Consider the following 21,532-nt stretch of genomic DNA (forward strand, 5'->3'; position numbering starts at 1 on the left):
CTTCGTGAGTAAGTCTCAGTGACTCCAGGTTTCCCTGACAACAGTAACATGGCAACAATCACTCTATATACAATAATCTGCCTTTCCTCCACTGCTCCTGTTCTTATTGTCACGCTGAGCTCCGTATGTCCAGTTTTCATCTCTGTAATTCCCGTCTCTGCCCGCTGCTTTCTTACTTTGTTGCTGCCTACCTTCAAAGAAATAAACATAATATGAATGATCAGCAAAGTCGAGCTCACTGATAGGCTATAATTTCATTTGATCACGGTGGTTGCACGCTGTTGTTTAATTTGATTACTGCTTTCCTCTTCAGTGTAATGGACAAACTGGAACAACTCATGTATTCACAGAATCCAAAATGCAGCTTTCAAGACTCAAAAAACGCATTTATTTAGTTTCAAAGCTATAAGGGTCTCAGTTAAGTACCACTACTACAGTGTATTTACATGTTTTCTACAACAGTATCTTCTCTTTGTTTTGTGATTGGTCTTGTGTACAAAATTTTAATATCACCTTAAAGATAAACATTATCACTAACTTTTGTTCTTCCTGTTTTCCTCCGCTGGGTGTGCGTGTTGATCACACACAACATAGTCCTGTACTGTACTCTGGGACCTTCACACCGCCTCTGTCACATCTTCTCCTGCCAACTAATTGCTGTATCACCTCCTCCTCCTTCCTTTCTTGGTATACTACACCACTTCCAGCTAGCTTTGTACACAATCTAACCATCAAACACCTCCTCGTGGCACAGGATCACAGTGCCCCCAAGTCGTGGCACGAGCGGGACTTCTGCCTCAGGAACTTCCCCGCCTCACGCTCGCGAGGGTAACGAGGCATCAGGTTGGACAGGAAACGTTTGGCACGTGACGTGATGCTTTCACGTTGGCCTTCGCCACTCATGTCCTCTGCACTGGTCCCCGGCGGCCATGGGGGAAGACCCCTGGCTAGTCGCACCGCACACTCCAGGAGCTCCGGGGTACGGTGGTCCAGAGAGGCAGAGATCTCCAGGTACAGACAGTTATAGAGGGCGGCGCTGGACATGGCTTCTGCGGAAGGAAAGAGGACAAGATTGATTGGTGAATAAAGAAAAAGTATTGCGTATGGCAGCTACCAATTCATATAAAGACATCATTGCTCAGGTGGATGTTTATTGGACAGGAAAATGGGGTCTCCAATCATCCATTGACCCACTAAGACAGGTTGCTGATGATAATTACCAGTCAAAGGTGGAAAGTGGAGGAAAGGAAAGCAAAGTCCAGGTTAGGTTTCAGACTAGCAGAATTAACTTGAGTCACCATTCAGGGCAAAACCTGCTGCTGGAGATCTAGATATAATTTAAGACTTGAAATAAGTATTAAAAAAGAGACGTGACAGATTTGAGACAACTACTGTTTCTGCTTCACATCCAAAATATCACAGCTAAAATTGAATGTGAGTTTTGTTTTGGGCATTACTGACTCTGATCTGATGTTAGAAAAATGTAAGCCACTGACTGAAAGAGACACTAATGGAAGAGAAACAACCTTTTCTATAGAGTGAATCCTGATTTGTGTGGTAACAGTTTTTATTCAGTGGTTCTCTTTAACAAATTGCCCTGTAGATTTGGCTTGTTTTCACACTGGATTCCTTCCTGCTGCAACCGGGGTAAATAAAAAGTCAAATATCAACCCGATATGTCACAATTTGAGTACTTGTTGGACAAAAATGAGGAAATGAAAAAAGCCTTGTGACATCACTAAACGGTAACTTACATACATTCAGTGTAATATTCATCCATTATAAAATTTTGTAGCATTTTAACTTCTTAAACTAAATGCTTCAGGCATTTAGTGAAAAGAAGAGTGGTATTGACTGATCTCGATCCCAACAAACTCAAAGTGCTATCAGCAGCTGTAAACTCATCACAAAGAAATCCTCGATACTTTTTCATTGTCCGATTGTACATTTCTGCTCATGTTATTCCCCAAACTGCAAACTGAGAGGACTCAAGTTGGGCGAAGTACAGAGAAGAAGAGTGAAGACCTATAAAAGCGCAACGAAAAAAAAAAGCAGATAAACTGAACGTAGTGTAATTTTAACAAGTAATGAGACTCATGCTGTCATCTGAAAATGATCTGTCACATGCTGCTGTGATATCTCCTGAACTTTAAAGGCAAATCATCGAACAACAGCTCGTCCCGCCTTGTAAGCCCACTGTAGTGAGTCACTCCACCTTCGAGTCGCTCCTCACTCCAACAAGTGAAAAAAAACAAAGACAGCAAGTTGTTTGTGACGCTATACAATGAATTTAGCTGTTGATAACGAAAACCTTTTCTTTTGACATACTACACTTTTGGATAGTTGTTTAGGCTCTCCTTGATGGAACTGCTGTGATTATTTCTGATGTGGTATTTCTGTGTGTCTGTAATTTTCGCACTGCTTTCAACGTAGAAGGGCTCAGTTGGAAAACAATGATGTTTTGTTCTGGCATGCACTGAGCATCATTTGTAGGTAGTGGTTGCTGTTTGCTTTGTGCTGACAGCACACCCACACAGTCCCGATGAAGCTGATAGTCTGAGATTTTGCATGTTAAACATTTGATTATTGACATCTGATGATAGCTGCTGAGGAGGAATGCTTTTTATGTGGAGGTGTCAAATTATGCACTTTGTCGCAATACTAAGATGCGAAGCTCGTGTACTGCTGAATGGTGTCCTGCCGTAACTGTAACTGTAACTGCGCCTCCCCCCTCCAACTCCCACACTGCAATGAAGCATGACATTTACGTTAGTGTTTACTGGCAGAGAGAAGCGGAAAATGTCAACTCCAGCTGTGCAGATGAAAGAAACGGCAGAACAAAAACCATGAAAGAGGTAAAAGGAGGGCCAAAGGGGGAAATACCACGAGGATGAGAATGTGGACGTTCAACTCACCCTGGTAGTTGACCTCACGTGTGCGCACGAGGTCACTCTTATTGCCAACCAGGATGATGGGGGTCTGGGGCTGATTCTCTCTCAGGAGTAGCCGGAGTTGGGCGGTACGGTGAAAGCTGCGGCGGTCGGTTACAGAAAACACCAGGACGCACACCTCACACTGCAGAGCTGACAGGTCCTGAGGGAAAGACGCAGGGAAATCCACACACACACACACACACACGCTAGTGACAAGTATTTTAGGTCAGTGTTTATAGTGTAGCCAGACATGCCGAGTAATGACTGAATGAAAATTTCCTCTTTAGTGAAAATCCCAAAGTACGGATAACATTGACGCTGCCGTACGCCTCTTTGTGACACACACATACACTCATTTTCACACAAACCTCCAAAAATAGCATACTCTTGATAAAAGGCTTCACAGAAAATATGTTAAATGTCAACGTGTTTTTACTTTTAGTGCTCTCCAAGGTATACTAATCTTCATTTGGGTTTTAGTCAGTGCACGTTCGACATACTTAAGACAGACATTGTCGACATACTGCCAGTTATACAAGTACATTTCACATACAGTAAAGCACACAGTGTCTGTCACATCAGATATAAATGAGCGTGTAACATATAAATCCCCACATCGAATAAGACAGATTGTATCACCGGGTTGTGTGTGCTCAGTGTTTCTTCACACATTCACCTAAATCAGAAATAATATTGGTGTCAGCCAGCACATCCGTATTGTGGGAGACTCTCTCTCTCTCTCTCTCTCTCTCTCTCTCTCTCTCTCTCTCTCTCTCTCTCTCTCTCTCTCTCTCTCTCGCTCTCTCTCATATATCAACTCACAGATGCCCCTGAACCATCCTCGAGGGAATCGAGGGAAATAGCGTGCAAAACAACCTGATAATGAGCTTTCCTCACTTGTACACACAGATGCAGATTCAGCAGATTTATTGTCCTCCTTTTGTCACAGCCTTTTCTCTTGAGCTTGGCATCAGTTCTTGCTATAGTGCTTTAAACAATGCCATACAAGGTGCTCAAAAATAAAGAATATGGGAAGATCACCTGTTTTATAGTGCCACAAGCACCTGCTCACTTATTGTAGTTCCTCTGATGTAACCCCTTGTTTACTCTATGTATACTTTGTCTATAATTTGCCAAATACATTATTGCTTTTTAAGAATATTTTTGATTCTATATGCTAGTTTCCAGTTGTATCAGTGACCTGGGTGACATGAAATAATACAGAACAGCTGAAGTTCAAATGTGAGTGGAGGGGTGCATGATTTCTTGACACACTCACTGGGATATCTAGTAACTCAGCCAAGCCCCAACTTTGCAGCATAAAAAGTTTTTTTAAAGCATAAAAATCTATTGAAGCTCAGAGGTTGAAAAACCCACAAAAGGTGCGTTCTTACCGTTTTACTGAAACACGCTCAGCAGCCACAGTAAAAAGGGGGGAGGGGGCAGCTGAGCACAGGGTATGCAGCTGCAGTGAGAACCCAGTGGCCTAATGAGGGAGCAGGGAGCAGGGAGAGAGGGAACAATGAAGTGTTGTTTGGCTCACCTGTCTCCAGTTGTCATAGATAATGATGGTGCTCTCCTCATCATCCACGGTGACCGTGCGCACGTAACCCTCCCCTAAGGACCAGGAGAGCAGCAGTTAGGTCTCACACGGGTGATGGGTGCTGTGATTTATTTACACGCTGACTGTGAAATAGCCCTGCAGCCTGCCTCTCCACTGCATTATATCACTTTACTGTCAAACGCACCGTCAGAATCCACAGACGCAGTCCTGTCCATGTCCCCGGCGAGGGCAATGGCCAGAGATGACTTCCCGACGCCGTTCTGCCCCAGCAGAGCGATCCTTAAAGGCCCATCGGTCCTGCCCTCCATGGCCACGGTCACAGTGTCCTCCAGGCCCGGGCTGAAGCTGATCGGGGAGGAGGAAGGTCCTGCTCCACCTGACGTCCAGTCACACTCATCGTGGACGGCTTCTTCTCGCCTGAGCTGGTGCTTAATTGGCAAAGGAGTGCTTCCTCTGCGAACGGTCGGGGTGCTGGGCAGAGTCATGGTGTCACACTGGGAAAAAAAAAAACATAAGACAGCCTCTTCATTAAGTCACGTTGAGAGCCGCACTGTTCTCGCATCAGGTGTTTTTCATGTAGCAAACACGCAGGTGTCCCTTGCATAAAGTCAAGTTGAAATATCAGCAGGAACAGACAGAAAGATTTTTAAAAAAAATTCTAGTTTTCAATGACCAACTCTGAGTAAGTGAAAACGAAATAGGTGCAATCAATTTTATCATCTATTTGTACCATGGAGATGTGCTGTATATGCATCACCTCACTGTCGTTGCAAAGCTGGACAGAAAGCATGATCAGATGTAGAAATACAAAATTGTCATTTTAACTTTGGTTAAACTAGGTCGGCCTATGGCGAATCTCCAGATGAGCCAATAAATGGTCCTGGTGATTTGATTTGTGTTAACCACATTTCATGGGTCATGCATTCATTGGTTTACCAGACACTAAACAGTAAAGTCAAAAATGATCATTTGGCAGACTTTATTGTACATTTCAGATTGCAACTGTCAATTTGCTTGACAAACATACTCCTAATCTAGCAGATAGTATTATGTGGGCCAGTAGACTTTTAAAAGTTTTTTCTTATCAAGAAGTTTCAAACAAGACCTTTCCAAACAAATAGTCCATCAAGTCGCGATACAAAGATTGATGATTACAAAATCCACGACCATAGAACACTGGTACTCGGCTGACTGTGACAATATAAAAACCTTTACCTTCTTCTTTCTTGGTGTGAAACACTTTCAAGTGACCTTGTTGCTAAAATGTGCTTTACAAATTGAAGTCCCTTTCATTCTTACATACCAGGTTTTACAGTAACCGTCTTTAAAGCTTTGGTTTCTAACAAACATCCCATTGCCCTTGTATGGCAAGTATTCCGATGACTTGATAAATGTTTAAATTGATTTTTGTTGAAGAGCGGTTGATGATGGACCTCGCTGCGGCGCAGTGGTTGACACTTTTGCCTCACAGTGACAATGATTTTTTTCCCCACAGTACAAAAACATGCATGTGAGGTTAATTGGAGCCCCCTGTTGGGCCAAAGGTGTGTGTGTGTGTGTGTGTGTGTGTGTGTGTGTGTGTGTGTGGTTGGTTGTCTTTTTGTGTTTGCCCGGTGATGGACTGGTGACCTGTCCAGGTTGGACCCTGCTTTCACCAGTTTCACCTATTTGCTCCCAGTCGGATGAAGCAGTATAAAAGATCAATGGATGGGTCTTATTGAAGGCTTGAGGGATGCCTTCATTTAAACAATAACAGTTTAAAAATATATATTTTTGTAGTATTCAAACAGTAGCTAAACATTAAAAAAAAAAAAAGAGTGGTTACCTCTGAGAATCTGAGCACTGTTAATTCTCAGAGTTGAGTGTGAGACTCACGCTTCTGGCTCTAAACTCACACTCTCACACCACACATCTCTTCCCTCACGGAAATCTGCAGTTTCTAACTAAAACCCTTTTGTTACACACACTCATAGTTGATTTATCCACCAACAGCAATCCCAAAACGATGATAACTTATCTGCACATATGGAAGCTTTTACTGTTTCTGCCTACAGCAGTCGCATCTATCACACTTACAGTTTGATACCAGGGTCTGGTTTATAGCTTTTAATTTGTTGTTGTTTCGCATATTACACTACTTATACAAAAATACAAAACATTCAATACCCCCCCCCCCCTCTTTTTTTTCCCAGTCATAGCATTATCCATAAACAAACAGCTGACTGTGATAGGGGTGATAATTAATACGTTGTGTGAGTGCTCCACGTGTATACATCTGCAAAAACAATAAAAATTCCACCCTAAGCTGGAAGTTGGTAGTTCTGGGAGGTATTCAAACTTCATCATGGAAGCACAATCAGACAGCTGTTTGCTGAACCTTTTATTAATTAATGCTTAGCAGCCAATACAAACAGTGTGTTTCTAAACCTGCCCCAAGCCTTTGTTCATATTAATAGACCTCCAGAGCTTCTCTGCAGACAGTTAAAATAAATACAGGGATGAGAGTGAAAGCAAATAATAAGGCAGCATGAAAACTAAAAACCAATTCACTGAAAGAATATTTACAAGTGTGAGGTCTGGAAACAGCCTCGAACTCTGCGCGAGTCTAAAAAGAAATAATTTGCTCAGGTTGCAATGCAGAAATGCCCCTATACCTATCCCACTACCGAGTTCACGTTGGATGTAAGTAAGAGACTATGAGTCTGTTTATCTTGTGACACAACCGCCTACCTGCGATATTACACACACACACACACACACACACACACACACACACACACACACACACACACACACACACACACACACACACACACACAGCCCACAAACGCCCCCCCGTAGATGTACCTGGGGGTGCTCGTGCTCGTGCTGCTCGTGCTCGTGCCGCCCCGTGCGTCCTACCTTGGCCGCATTCTCCTCGTTGTTGAGCCTGTCTTCGGGCACATCTGTCGGCATCTGCAAACTGAAATCAACCGATCGGAAAATAAGTAAAAAAAAAAAAAAAAAAAAGAATAAATAAAAATTAAATAAATAAAAGAAAGAAAATACCAGCAGCAAAATTACCCTTTACACCCCTCCTCAGTCCGGTACCACTCACTTTACGAGCCCCCTTGTCTTCCAACCCTGCAGCCCAGTGTGGTCTCTCACCTGTCAGGTGGCTCGCGGCAACTACAAAGTGAGCTCTCTATCTTCCCTCCCTCTAGTGCTCTCTCTCTCTCTCTCTCTCTCTCTCTCTCTCTCTCTCTCTCTCTCTCTCTCTCTCTCTCTCTCTCTCACCCCGTCTCCTCAGATGAGGGCCCAGCTCCAGGTCTGCAGTCAGCACCGTCATTCATCACAGCTTCACCAAACTGCCGCGTGAGTCACTGACTTGACGCATAATAAATGATCTCGTGCTCGGGGCTCGTTCTTGCCGAGGAGAGCTGGAGCTGGCAGCCTGGTGTGCGGGACTCCTGTGAGTGTGCAGCGGATGCACATGCACCTCGGTGGGCACAGCCTGAGTGGAGATGCAGAGGCGGTGGTGGTGGAGGAGAAGATGCTCGGTGTCACGAAGCTCTCGTTGACCCCTGGAAGACGGAGGCAGTTGCACAGGTTGGCCGGCAGGGGGCACTGCAAACCCAGTGTTCATCTAACTAATTGGCCTTGTTTGTGTAAAGTGCTCCATCCTTCAGGGGGGAGGGTATACTATATACCTTATGTTTGAAATGAGTCACTGGGGTATACACGGTGTGGAATAGAGGTGCGAGAGTCTCCCTCCTGGTTCACGCAGTCTATCAGTCTGTTGTCTTGTTTTCATTACACGCCTCTTTGTTGAAGATACCCGTGATCATTTTCTTCCATTAAATCAAGTCTTTTCCAATCCGTGTGACAAGGAGTGTATTTTGATGTGTTTTCTGTCAGAATGTGAGTGTGGCCATGACCAGTGGTGCGTCCCTCCCACACAAAGCCACAATAGACTCCGGCAGTGAGCAGCCAGGGCGCTATTATAGCCCTAATCCCGGTCCTATTATACAGGCCAGAGAGAGAGAGCGAGAGACAGAGAGAGGGAGGTAGAGCTGAAGATGAGGTCATCCCAAACAGCACACACCCAGGGTCACTGCCTCGCAATAGAGCGACAGAGATAAAATAGAGGGAGGGAGGGATGGAGCAGGACATGGGCCTGCAGGAGGCTGAAAGAGCAGAGATGCTCAGATAAGTGAACAGAGAGGAGAGGAGGTTAAAACCTGTGCGTAAAAGCTCCATGAAAAAACATGCCGACACATGACATGGATGGTAAAATACTTGGTTTATTTCATATGCTTATGAAACCACACTACAACAGGAGCAGGGAACCATAACAACGGCCGTAATTGTATTTCTTCTTGTTCTTTTGGAATAGTGTTAATTCTAATCAAATTGGAATTAAATAATAAACTGTAGGAAAGTAAAAATACACGCTAGTGAATAAAACCAGTAAAATAATTATGATCAGTACATAAATAAACAATAAATACTGAATAAATAAGTGAATAAATAAAGAAAATTAATTTTTTACCCTATATACCCAAACAAAATAAATAGCTTGAATGAATAAACCCTGGCAAATCTTTCACTGGACAGGTAAGAGTATCTCAATGAAAAAAGGTCATTTTTCTTTTTGTTGCATTTTTAAAAATCCCTGCATTATCAATTTTCTGTTGCATTATTCCTTCACAGCACCCGAGTCCACAGTGACCAGCTCTGTGGTGCCGTATTGCATACATACTATGATTGTCCGTGTTAGACAGAGGTGTTTAATCTACCCACAAAGTAACGTCCCTAGTCTGGAGAACCACACAAATCATGCCAAACTTTTTTTGGTTTCCTGTGTGCGCTGTTACTTTTTTTTTTTGTTTTTGTTTGTGCCTCCCTAACTTTCAGTTAAACACACTACCAGCCCCACATGTCCCTATTTTTTTTTTTTTTAAAACAACATCTTTGAGAGCAAACAGCAAGTGTATCCCATCTCTGATAATGGCTGAATGTTGACTCTTTTCTAACAAGCAAAAAAAATAAAAGTTGTTTTCTTTGCTAAAACACCAGAGCAATATCCCCCCGCTATTCATTTAGCACAATCACTGGAAGATTCCCACTTAAGGTATCCTTGTACATTCTTTTATCTATGATTATTACAAAGAATCACAAGTCTTGGTGAGCTTAAACACTTTGGTAGGCAACTGTGAAATATTAGCTGGCAAATACTTGACTGCATGCCATGGATTTTTTTTTTTTTTTATCCAAGCCCACTCCACATCCAGCACCACTGCACTACTCAGACCTCTGCAGCTTCAGCAGCGTATTATTTAAAAAAAAACAAAAAAAAACACATCTACAAAGAGCCTCAATCACTCATTTGGAGAGCACATATTGCATATCTCTAATATTGCATAGATAACATGCTAAGACTAGTTTCATTGCAAGATCAAAGCATTTCTGGTGTGTTTTCATAGTTGTGTTTATCCACTGATGCACCAACATCACAAGCAGAAGACCTCAGGAAGCTGTCAGCCAGTTTTTGTGCAACCATCATTCACAGTAAAGTAAATCAGAGTCCATGAAGCGGCCGAGGCCTGAGTCTAACCCACATGAGTTGATAATCAACTCCCCTTTTTATCATCCAAGGGTGGTTTTCACAGTTGTATAGCCCCCCCCCCCCCCCCACACACACACACACACAGTCTTCCACGGTGTCTCTTACACACATACGCACACACACACATGCATGTCCTTGTTTCCTCCCTCCAAGTCTGATGACTCGCCATTGATTAGTTTAACTTCCTCTGCTCCTCAATGAGGTTGAACTCAGAGGAAGTAGTCAGGGGGCGGGGAAGGTGGGTTGCTGGTGCGGGGTGGTGGTGGTGGTGGTGGTGGTGGTGGTGGTGCTTCGCTGGCGGTGCTGTGGTTCGTGCTGAGGAGCTTCTCGTAGCGAGCCTTGTAGGCGTCTCTCTCCCTGAGCACCCGAGTCAGCTCACACTGTAGCTGTTCCAACTGAGGAGAGCAGGAAAGACAAGACAGGATGATGATTTCTTTTTGGCCTTGCTAAGCTGTGCTGCACAGATGCTCACTTGGTGCTCGTGACACATTCTGTCAGGAATGTAAGCAGATGGAATTTAATGCCGTCACAATGAGAGGTGCAACAATTCTTGCTGTCCTCACCTCCTGTAGGCGTTAAAGCTGATGGATGTCAGATTTACAATTGTGTTTGGGCATAAACGAATAGAGGAAACATTAGGTTTGTGTTTCTCTCCTTGTGGTGTCCAAAAAAACCAAAACTGGGAGTAGTGAACACTTAGGCAACCTGCTGCACACTTGTTTACATTACTTGAAGTCATGAGATGTTGTTTTAGCGCCAATGTTACAAATGGGTTAAGGTTGAGATCGTGGAAGACACTGAGATGTGAGGGTTGAGGTTAGGGTAAGGAGCAAACATTTGCACTACTTCAAGGGAAGGGTGCCTCAAAGGTAGTGGTAGTGTAGTCATGTATCTGCATGAGTGTGTGCGCACCTGTTGCGTGAGCACATGCTTCTCCGACTCCAGAGCGTGGCGGTGCTGCAGGCGCTTGTAGCGGCAGGACTGGGCATAGCCACGGTTCTTTAGTGTGCGGCGTTTCTGCTTGAGGCGCACCACCTCGTCTTTGCTCACTCCACGCAGGTGTCGATTCAGCTCGCGCACCGACAGACTCACCAGCTGCTCATCAGAGAAACGCTCGTTCACCCCGCACTGCCGAACAGAAGGAGAGACCACACGAAGATGATACACTGATCCTCATCCGTAATTGGCAACGAGACATATGCTGGTAAAGGACTGGAGTGTCTACACCCGGAGGCGTGTGAAGATGATTTGAGAAATATTCAGACGTATATGTATAATTGTGATAGGACTGGTGCACACATGATGGTGTGTCAAGCTTTGTGTGTGTGTGTGTGTGTGTGTGTGTGTGTGTGTGTGTGTGTGTGTGTGTGTGTGTGTGTGTGTGTGTGTGTGTACATCAGGGGGCACATTTCGGCACCACATGTCCATAATCTGTCGCGTAATCTGACTAAGTGTGTGCGACAGTTATCAGGATTACGCACAGCAATAATAGCAGATATGATAATAAGCTGTGCTCCATATAGAAATCCACCCAGACACCTCGATCAACCAGAACACAGATTACAAAGTTTACTTGAATTACATCAACAACACAAGTAATAGGGGTTTATGCACTTCTTAGCTGCTGTAGGACCTCATGTGGCCATCCCGTGGAAGGCTTCTCCTTAAACTGATAACTGACAACACCAATGTTAAAATATGAAAAAAAAAATTCATACATGAATGATTTTTTAAAAAGTTTTGTACAATTTTAAGGTATATAGATATATTCATGTATGATCATAGGTGCATTACAGTATGTCAAAAACTATTAGTGATTAATCTTAATATATTCTTTCAAATGCTAATTAAAATTAAAGTGTGACCACATTGTTCCTAAGACTTTGTAACCCTCAAAGCCAATCCCCCCCCACCTTTTTGTTGCCTCATAAAGAGCAACATGTTGATACTTCAGACTGACACAGACATTAATAACCATGTTCTAATGTCCTAATCCTAATCCTTCACTGCACGATCCCTCTCTCCTTCCATCCAGCCCTCTAAAGCCACAAGTGTCTTTTGTCTTCTCACTCCATTTCTGTCACATCCTGAAATTCTTCCACAGGTTATTGATTAACGTTTCCTGTCATCATCGGTGTAATGAGCCTGTCTTGTCTAATCCGGGTAGACACGTACCTGACTGACCTGGTGATGATGATGATGGCTGCCATGCATGGGGTGATGGGGGTGATGCTGATGATGGTGATGCTGGTGGTGATGTAGGCGTGCCTGGGGGCTGAGGGGTTGTGGATACGGAGCCGAGCCTGGGGCGGCATTGGCAAGCGAGTTCTGGCCCGACGAGAGGAAAACGAGCGGCCGGTGGCACATGTCGGCTGCCTTGCTGCAGGAAATGTCGCCGCCGCTGTCGCTGCTGGAGTCTCCCAGGTTGCTGCTTGAACTTTGAGAGAGACCCGGGAACTGAAAAGCGGAGGAGAGAAAAGTTCTCACACAATTTGACGAGGAAGAGGAAGCGCGATCTTAAACTAGAGAATATATAAGGGCGATTACCTGTGAGCTGACGGCCGCAGCAGCCGAGTTCAGCAAAGCCTCCACGGCATCCTCACAGCCCAGAAAACCGTTTACCGATCCCCTCTCTCTGTCTCCCCGTTCTGGCACTCCCCCCAGGGCTCCGAGCAAAGTTGCGGGCCCCGTCACCTCCCCTCCGAACTGTTGCTGCAGCGCTGCCAGCCAGATGAGGTCCTCCAAAGAGGCTGGGGTGGGACCCTGAGGGCCACCATGAGCTGGGCTGCTCCCGGCATTCCCCTGGGAGCCCGAACTGATGCCGGAGGTGAAGCTGTTGGATATGGAGAGGGGAAAGGAGATGGAGGAGGACGATGAGGAGAGCGAAGAGGAGCCCGAAGGTGGCGGATGGGCATCGCTGAGCGTTGGCGAAGGTGGGAGTGAGTTGTAAGGGCTGGAGCTCAGACTGGAGTCCTGTGGAGGGTGGCCGGTGTATGGGGAGCTGGAGGGGTCGTTGGGGAGGCCAGATTTGGGATACGCACACGGAGGAGGCAGTGGAGGAGTGTCAGGTTTCACCTCGAACTTCAGGAGGTCAAAGTCGTTGAGATACTCCATGGCAAGAGGGCTCGGTGGAAGCGACGGCATGGGGAGAGACGGGGAGGACATGGTGTCGGTGCTGCTGACGGGAGCTTTGACGGGGTTTTTCCGTGTGTCAGGATTGAAGGAAAGTCCACTCCTCTGCCACAGCGCGTCTCATAGACAGCAGCAGCTGGGATTTCAGGAAGTCTACTGGCTGACGTTTTCCCTCACAGTGCGAGTCTTTGTCTCTGTTTAATCGTCCTAGACAAAAAAAAAACAATTAAAGAAAGTTGAGATACAGAGATGAATGGGAGATAATTTTTATTCCATCGGGTTACAAATAGTTTAGTTTGTCCAGAGATTCAAAAAAATGTTTGTCTTCATCCACACAATCTTCTCGTAATGCAGCTCGAGAGCAAACTGGTTGGTGTGAGAGATTAATGCCATGTTCATATAGCCACTGGCCACTGGCCTCCGGCAGTAATAGCAACTGAGCTTCAGAGGTGTGGTATGTAGTCTCTTACTGACTCCTTGTGAATCTTGAATGGTTTTCAGACTTTCGGCCGTGTTTTCAGACTGTCTGTCTTAACAATGTTAAGTTTAACTTGTTTTTTTTTTTGAAACACAAGCCCTGCAGCTGTTAGTTAAATTCAACATTCTTCAAACTAAACTAGATTTGTTTCAATACTATTTGTTTATCTAATCTAATTTATATAATTACAAATATTTCTGAATAATTATCTTTGATTTGTAAAACCACTATTTAAAGTTTATAACCCAAATAATAGCCATCACTAGAGCGTGTGTGTGTGTGTGTGTGTGTGTGTGTGTGTGTGTGTGTGTGTGTGTGTGTGTGTGTGTGTGTGTGTGTGTGTGTGTGTGTGTGCGTGTGTGCGTGTGTGCGTGCACGTTAAGACTCTAATCTATAGAACATCCCCCATGCCCACCGTCTTAATACACACATGTATGGCACTGTATATGGATGCACATACACGTGCATGTGCTGCCACATGCTTTTGTTTGCAGAGTTGATTGACAAACCAGAACTTTCGACTTACAATATCACAATATAAAACTTTGTTTGTGCAAATTCAGCAAAGGTGTCCTTCATCACGGCAATCAGCAAGTGACATATTGTGATCTTTACAAGGGTTCTTTCTCCAAAATAAAGACATATCTCTATCAAACCACTAACGTGAAAAGCGTGTCTCTTTGGAGGTTTACAAAAGTTCATCACATGCTCTGAAGGCTTTTCTTGCTTTCAGATTTTGTATCGTGTGCATCTGTGTTGAGATAATTACATATTGGTACTTTAATAGACATACACACAATAGATACAAATTTAAATATTTCCAGAAATGTCTGTTCACTGAACTTAAGCCTGAGCGAAGCACAATAATTCAGAGGAATTAATCATTTTTGACAGAAAGATCCACAAGTCTCTGAGACCAAATCCAATTACCACCAGGTCCAGACTTTAATCTCAAGCCAGAGACTTTCCAAAATAAAATGAAACACATTTATATCAGACTCAAAATGTAAGTTTTGGAAGGACGCGATGGTGAAGTTAGAAGTTACATATAACATGAGAGAGCATGTCCTTTTTGGGTACTTTGTACGCTCAAAAACAAGAATAATCAAAATATGCACAAAGAAGTGCTTCCACACGAAGTAAAGGGGATCTTACAGGTCACACTTTGGTGACAAACATGAATCTGAGAGGTCAAATCAATGAAACACAGCTGAGCAGGCTGAAGCGGCCAGGGACTCCACAGTATGAAGAAAAAGTCCAGGGATCTCAGTGTAAACCACATGGCTCATCACATCAAATGGAGCTGTACAGGAGCAAAGCTATTTCTTTCAACCGTAATTACAGACCTGCACATATTATAGTTACTATTATTAAAACGAACACCTAATCAAAAATCCACCTTCGACTAGAGCCTGTGTGACACAGCTCATTAGTTATCTCCCCCGTGGCTCAAAATGGATTGTGAAAGAAAGCAAACAGTGACGGCGCTCCATGGAGGCCTCAGTCTGGCTCTGGACCACCGTCATGGGCACAAACACACGCGTGAGAGAAAAAAGAAGAATGAAAGGCAGAGAAAGAGATAAAGGCCCCAAAACACACGAGACCGTCAAACAGAGCAAAGTGGAATGAAATGATCTTACCGTCTGTCATAGAGATGATGAAGGATGGTGACGAGCTCTGTTCAACATCCCACCAGACACACACACGCACACAGAAATAATTGACTGACTGACTGGGTGACTGACACTTTTGGAAAGAGACACAGAGGAAACAGAGTGTGTATACGCGCGCGCGCGCGCGTGCATGTGTGTGTGAGCATGCGAGTGGGGATAGAACTCTGTCACTGAGTGCCACTGCCCCCTTTCTTTCTTTCCCCCTCTGCTGCAAATCCCCGTTAGCAACAATCCTCTCTCTCTCTCTCTCTCTCTCTCTCTCTCTCTCTCTCTCTCTCTCTCTCTCTCTCTCTCTCTCTCTCTCTCTCTCTCTCTCTCTCTCTCTCTCTCTCTCTCTCTCTCTCTCTCTCTCTCTCTCTCTCTCTCTCTCTCTCTCTCTCTCTCTCTCTCTCATTTATCACACCCCAGATATTTGTGTCAGAGTATCTACATTTGGCAATGCTGAGATGTTAAGCATCGTTACACTCTTCTATCAATTCTCACTTTGGAGTCAAGAGAGGAGTAAAAATGAAACAAACAAAAAATCCACTAATTACTGAGCAGAATTAAGTTTTCACAGTTGTGTCAAAGTGCAAAACTCTGCACTGCCTCACAGTGGACAGTCACAGCCACTCAGAGCCACTCAGAGCCACTGAGATGAGTTTCTGTGGGAACTGATGGTATAATGATGAAGAACTGGTGAATTCGGGACAGTTTCTCCTTTTCATGTGGAATACACTACTTGTATTATTGTTTCCACCCTAATTTCCCAATGAAGTGTCTGTTGCTTTCTGTTCCATGTTCCCAAATTAAACTGAGCTTTTGTCCACATTTAGAATGAGTTGCAAAAAAAAACAACCCCAAAAAATAACCTGAAAAGCTGAATTAATTTCAGTTAGTGCTTTTAAATCAAAACTTGAGATTCATTATTCATCATCTACTTGAAATGTATTTATTTATTTATTATTTGCCATGCCCAGTGTGTAATTTTGGAATTGCTCATCTTGGTCTTTAAACTATTTCTGGATACATAAAGGTCAATGATGATTAAAAAAAAAATCATGTCTGAACTCTATTATTTTCTAGATTATTTTGTCCACTAAATGTCAGAAGTGATTTATGTTATAAATGACTCTGTATTGTAAATCTTCAATCGTCTGCATTAGCATTAGTGTGGCTTTTCTTCGTGAGCTTGTGTCTGGGCTGCATGTCGTGCACTCAGTGGAGCTGGGATTGTGTGCAGCAGAGATTTCTGATGAGGCTTTCCATCCATTATAACTTTGCTCCTGAAAGACAACAACATTGAGCTGAAGCATGACTGTTCTGAGATCTATTGGGGCTGATGAATTAAAGTGTGTTCAAACTGATGGGTAACTTATTTTGGATGAGAATAAAGCATTAAAAAATAAAACTATAGGATTTTGATGCTGACTTTTATTTTACATTGAACTAATTTCACATTTCAAATCAGATGAGAAGGATTTAAAAAAATCTAAATACCATATTAGTCACATTATTTAAGTTATGTCAAACGAGTTTGTGAATATGGACTATTCCATATGTGAAAAATAACCCATTATTGTCATGATAGTGAGCCAAGCGCTTTAACTGTGTGATCTTTTTTTTTTGTGCAGGAAGGTTTTTTCAGGTTTTCAAAATGCACTGCAGACACCAACAATGGCTTACTCAGGCTTACATGGCTGCTTGACTTTGTCAGGGGGCCCCATTAAACAGAAATATGAAAAATAAATGCAAACTAGTCAAAGGCGTGAAGCCTGCAGTGATGCAGAGATGCATTAACTAGGAAAAAAAAAAAAAAAGAATTGTGCAGGAAAAGTGTTTCGTCGACTTGCAAGAAGCACTTTGCGGTGCATTATTTGTGTTAGCGGAAACAAAACAAAGAAATAACCAGTAAATACAAACAAATCTACAACTGTTTCGTACGTCACTCCATTTCTGGGGGAGAATCACACATCATGCAAAGCTGTGTAATTCCTTTATCCCTTACCAGAATTCATTTAGAAATAGATCCACCAGAAACTGGGACCTTTGGTTCTTATGCTTGTTGGTGCCCGTCACATGTCCACATTCATAAACCTGCAAAATGAGAATACATAACTTGTATTTAGTCTTGTTCAAATACCCAGATCTCTTCTTTTAGCAGATTTTTCAAGTACTTTTTACTTTAATAAGACAGTAGTTTGCATCTATTGCGCAACATTTTTGAGAGGAAAATGGTACATTTACCTCCACATACAGTAGATTAAGCAGTATGTAATCAGTCACTTCATAAATCAGAAATTTGTATTTTGTGTGCAAATGAGATTATTTATGAAATATGAATCAGGAATATTGTCATAAACCAGCCAGATGGGTTGAAAAATGTGATCAAGTGACAACACAATTTTTTTTTTTTATTTGTATAATGATATAATTTCATAATCTGAACAGGATTTGAACACAAAATGTTTGTAGTCTTGGAAAAAAAAAAAATCCCAATTAAACCAAAAAACAAACAATGAAAAAGTAAATTTTTCTAATAATTTTTTTAAAACTTCAAGGTGTTATTGTGTTGCTCATTATGCTGTTTTAGATTTATTACATATATAAACTGAAATATTTCAAGGGATTTTATTTGAGTCTTTATCATTTGCATATATCAATCAATAAAGAAAGTCAAATACTGCGTGTCTCTATAAAGATTTTTAATTTGTCATTATCCTAAACAAGCAAAAAAACCTGTATCGTTCCGTTTATATGTCAGGAGTGTAGAAATAATTTGACAAATAAATTGAATTTTTAATTATATTCTATATTGTGAAAGCTGTATTTTTTGAAAGTCCTAAATATTTGTTCTGCCTCATGAAGGAAACAACAAAAATGAAAATAACAATCCAGAGTGGATCATAATGGAAAAATATGTGTTGCAAAGTTCAATTTATTTACATGCTGTTTACTTTGAAAGCTGGAATAAATGTTCTATCGTCAGTGCATTTTTATTCATTGTCCCCTTTTAAGATAATAATAATAATGCAAATATTAGACCAGAGTCTAGTTGTTCTTATAGTTTGTCCTTTATTCTGATGGCCTTATTATTCAGCACTTATTGTTAACAAATATCTATTTTTCTGCTGCTCGACTTCCAGCAATTTATTTACTGACCAGAACGTTCCTATTAGTTTCCTATAAACATTTCCACCTCCTGTGTGTCCACTGTGTCTGTCATAGTTAGGCTCAAAATCCTCCAATTGTTTTTTTTTCCAACCCATTTAAGTCCACCAAGCAGAGAAATGCACAACAAGCGTTTCTCAGTGCTCCTTAAAAGCTAAACTTGTTAATCCGGAGCCTCTCTGTGTCTTAATAGTGTCTCGTTAAGGAATCAGAGAGTTAATAGTGCCTTCACAAATCTGATTTGAGCAGTAAACAAAACCTTCAAGGCAAGCAGACATGCTGACTCATGGAAAGAACACAAGACTCAGAAACACAAGTTTGGGTATATGTCTCACCACACACACACACACACACACACACACACACACACACACACACACACACACACACACACACACACACACACACACACACACACACACACACACACACACACACACACACACACACACACACACACACACACACACAAAAAGCCTCTTTAACAAGACAGATTAATGTTTTGCATGAAATCTAAAGCTGCTCTGTAGACTTGGTTAAACAACAAAACATGCAACAACAGTTTTTGCCTTTGCTTCTCTGTTTCCCTCTGTTCTCTATTTTAACCTCTCTATCTGCCCATCATTTGTGTTTCCGGGGAAAGCTTAGCAGCTAAACCAACAGGGCCTCCCGTGAGGGTGAGGGGACAAAGAGAGGGAGAGACACAGAGGAACTTACCTCATACTTCATGGCAAACACAGTCCTCCTGCATCTGCAGCCCTGCACACAGTTGCCCTGCAGCATCTCAGTGCACCTCACATTCAGGTGGCTCCAATTACAGCCGGCAGAAACCCACTGATCACTGCTGCAGTCTCATCACCAGAGGGGTGTTTAAGCAATCAGCCACTTTTAAGGAGCCACCACTGTGATTACAATAATGGGTGAAAGTAATAGTAGTGCTTGTATTGATCGTGCGCAGTGTTTCTCCAACAGCTTATTGATCTGTATTGTTGTCGACAGCCTGATTCACTCAAACACACCGTGTGCTCCTTTGATTTATTTTGTGGCTTTTCTTAGTGGCGAGTGTTTCTGACCACTGGGTGACCAACCAGCATCTGATAATTGCGTGCAAAAAGCAGGAGGAAGTCACTACACAATGGTTAAAACAAAGTTTTTTGTTTTTTTTTATTGTGGCTCCAAAAAATGAAGGTGTATCATGTTGATTTGGCTTCACAACTGCACTTTGACTATCTGATTCCTTAAATCCGATTATCATTGTTTTGTTTATGCTAATATTTCACGCTCGGGCCTCACGTGACTCTTCACATGTTTTAAGGTTTGTGGTATTACTACTTTACTACACTTAACTAATTGACTGCCAGGTGTAGCTTCATTCAGATAAACTGAAAGCAGGTTGGCATTTTTAGCACTTAGAAAACTTAAATGATTTAATTTATGAGCGTTGAGAATTCCAACAGTTCATGCTGTATTAAAAGAGAGTTGGGAGAGGTGGGTTTCAAAGAAAAGTTTTATTGCAAAGGTTTTATGCAAGAAAAAAAAGAAGAAAAAGGGCCGATACAAAGTCCTCCCCATCATCACAGTGAGCCATTCAGGCATGACAACAACAACAACAACAACAACAACAACAACAACAACAACAACAACAACAACAACAACAACAACAACAACAACAACAACAACAACAACAACAACAACAACAACAACAACCACGACAGCAGCAGCAACAACAACAACAACAACAACAACAACAAATAAAGTTTATTTAAATATATTATTTTGGGTTTTTATGTGTACTTTAAAAGGTTTTTAAGGGAGGAGATAACTTTAAATGCGGGGAAAAAAATCCTTAGAAGTATCTGGAAAGTTTTGTGAAGACGTGAAATAAAACATAAACACATAAACATGTTGGTGAAATATTCATGGACCGAGTTGGCAAAAGTTTAAAGTTTCTTAAACAAATGTGCAGATTGGTTGGAGGAGTTTAAAGTCTTTGTTACATGATGACGTAGACACTCTTCAGTGATCTTCCACGCAGGTGGGGTTCTTTCTGTTTAATTTTTTGTTCTGGTTATAGGTACAGAAATGTAAAACAAACAAACAAAACAAACAAACGACAATGTACAAAAACAAAACAAAACAAACTTTGGCTTATTGTCAAGACAACCAAAGTGGTGCTAACTTCTGCACTGACTTTCACAAATGTGACATTCTTGTTATTCCAGCAAAATAAATTTACAATTATTGAACATATCAGTTTTTTTTTTTCTTTTAAAAGTTGATCTACTCTCAAAAGAAATCTCAGGGGAATGAATGCCCATGGTCTCGCAGTATTAAACCAGGTATTAGAAATGATGCCTTGAACAGACCCTTTAAGCTTGAGCATCTCCCATGATTGTCCCAAACCCCTCGAATGGGAAGCTGACCCCTCTGTCACCCTGTTGACCCGGTTTCATATCCTTCAGCGTTTATAATCTGAGAAGCTCTAAAGGCCAAGTGAGGTCAGGAGACACAAGCTCCCGATTTGGGAGAAACTCTGATCGAGGCACAATTAAAGACCTGGTGAGTGTCTATGGGATGAAACGGGGCAAATATTGACAATAACGTCCCAGAAAGAAGAAGATGTGAAGCAGGGAGTGCAGACAGAGCGGACAGAGGTTAATGAGAGAGTGACAGAGCCGGTGACGGGCCGGGCCTGTTCGGACAGATGGTGTGAGTTGGAGGCCTGTAGGGTCCCACTAACTCGGCCTTATCCCACAGATACATGTCCTAATCCCACCTAACTCTGCAACAAGCAGCAGGCTTACACATCTCACCTCGTAAGAGGCCCATTCGCTCCCTCCTCCCCCTCCCCCTGTCTTCTTCACTCTTCTCACACACACAGACACACACACACACACACACACTGATTTGGCGAGATATGTGACAGGTGCTCATAACTATGCCTTTAGGCCAAGAGGAGGATTTCAGGAGTTTGTTTAATTCACTTTAATGCGA

At 42.5% G+C, this 21,532-nt stretch overlaps 2 protein-coding genes across 3 annotated transcripts; both read right to left on the bottom strand.

Moving 5' to 3' along the window:
* Positions 1-367: 367 nt before the first annotated feature.
* On the bottom strand, positions 368-8,069 carry LOC308116144 (GTP-binding protein REM 2-like). The gene is made up of 6 exons (XM_080474162.1): positions 7,774-8,069; positions 7,345-7,459; positions 4,682-4,991; positions 4,477-4,550; positions 2,916-3,093; positions 368-1,049 (listed from the first exon to the last, which is right to left on the bottom strand). Exons 1-6 carry the CDS (start codon positions 7,827-7,829, stop codon positions 757-759), a joined length of 1,026 nt encoding a protein of 341 aa, XP_080330288.1. The 5' UTR covers positions 7,830-8,069; the 3' UTR covers positions 368-756.
* A 692-nt stretch (positions 8,070-8,761) lies between these two features.
* Positions 8,762-15,614, bottom strand: nrl (neural retina leucine zipper). Of its 2 annotated transcripts, none has more exons than XM_080474159.1 (5): positions 15,356-15,614; positions 12,653-13,444; positions 12,281-12,562; positions 11,018-11,233; positions 8,762-10,500 (listed from the first exon to the last, which is right to left on the bottom strand). In XM_080474159.1, exons 2-5 carry the CDS (start codon positions 13,268-13,270, stop codon positions 10,315-10,317), a joined length of 1,302 nt encoding a protein of 433 aa, XP_080330285.1. In that variant the 5' UTR covers positions 13,271-13,444; positions 15,356-15,614; the 3' UTR covers positions 8,762-10,314. The 2 variants fall into 2 exon arrangements, with proteins under 2 accessions (XP_080330285.1, XP_080330286.1); XM_080474160.1 differs by having other exon boundaries at positions 12,290-12,562; positions 15,356-15,598.
* Positions 15,615-21,532: the final 5,918 nt, after the last annotated feature.

The sequence above is a fragment of the Lipophrys pholis genome (genome assembly GCF_963383615.2).
Source record: "Lipophrys pholis genome assembly, chromosome: 10".
NCBI lineage: Eukaryota > Metazoa > Chordata > Actinopteri > Blenniiformes > Blenniidae > Lipophrys > Lipophrys pholis.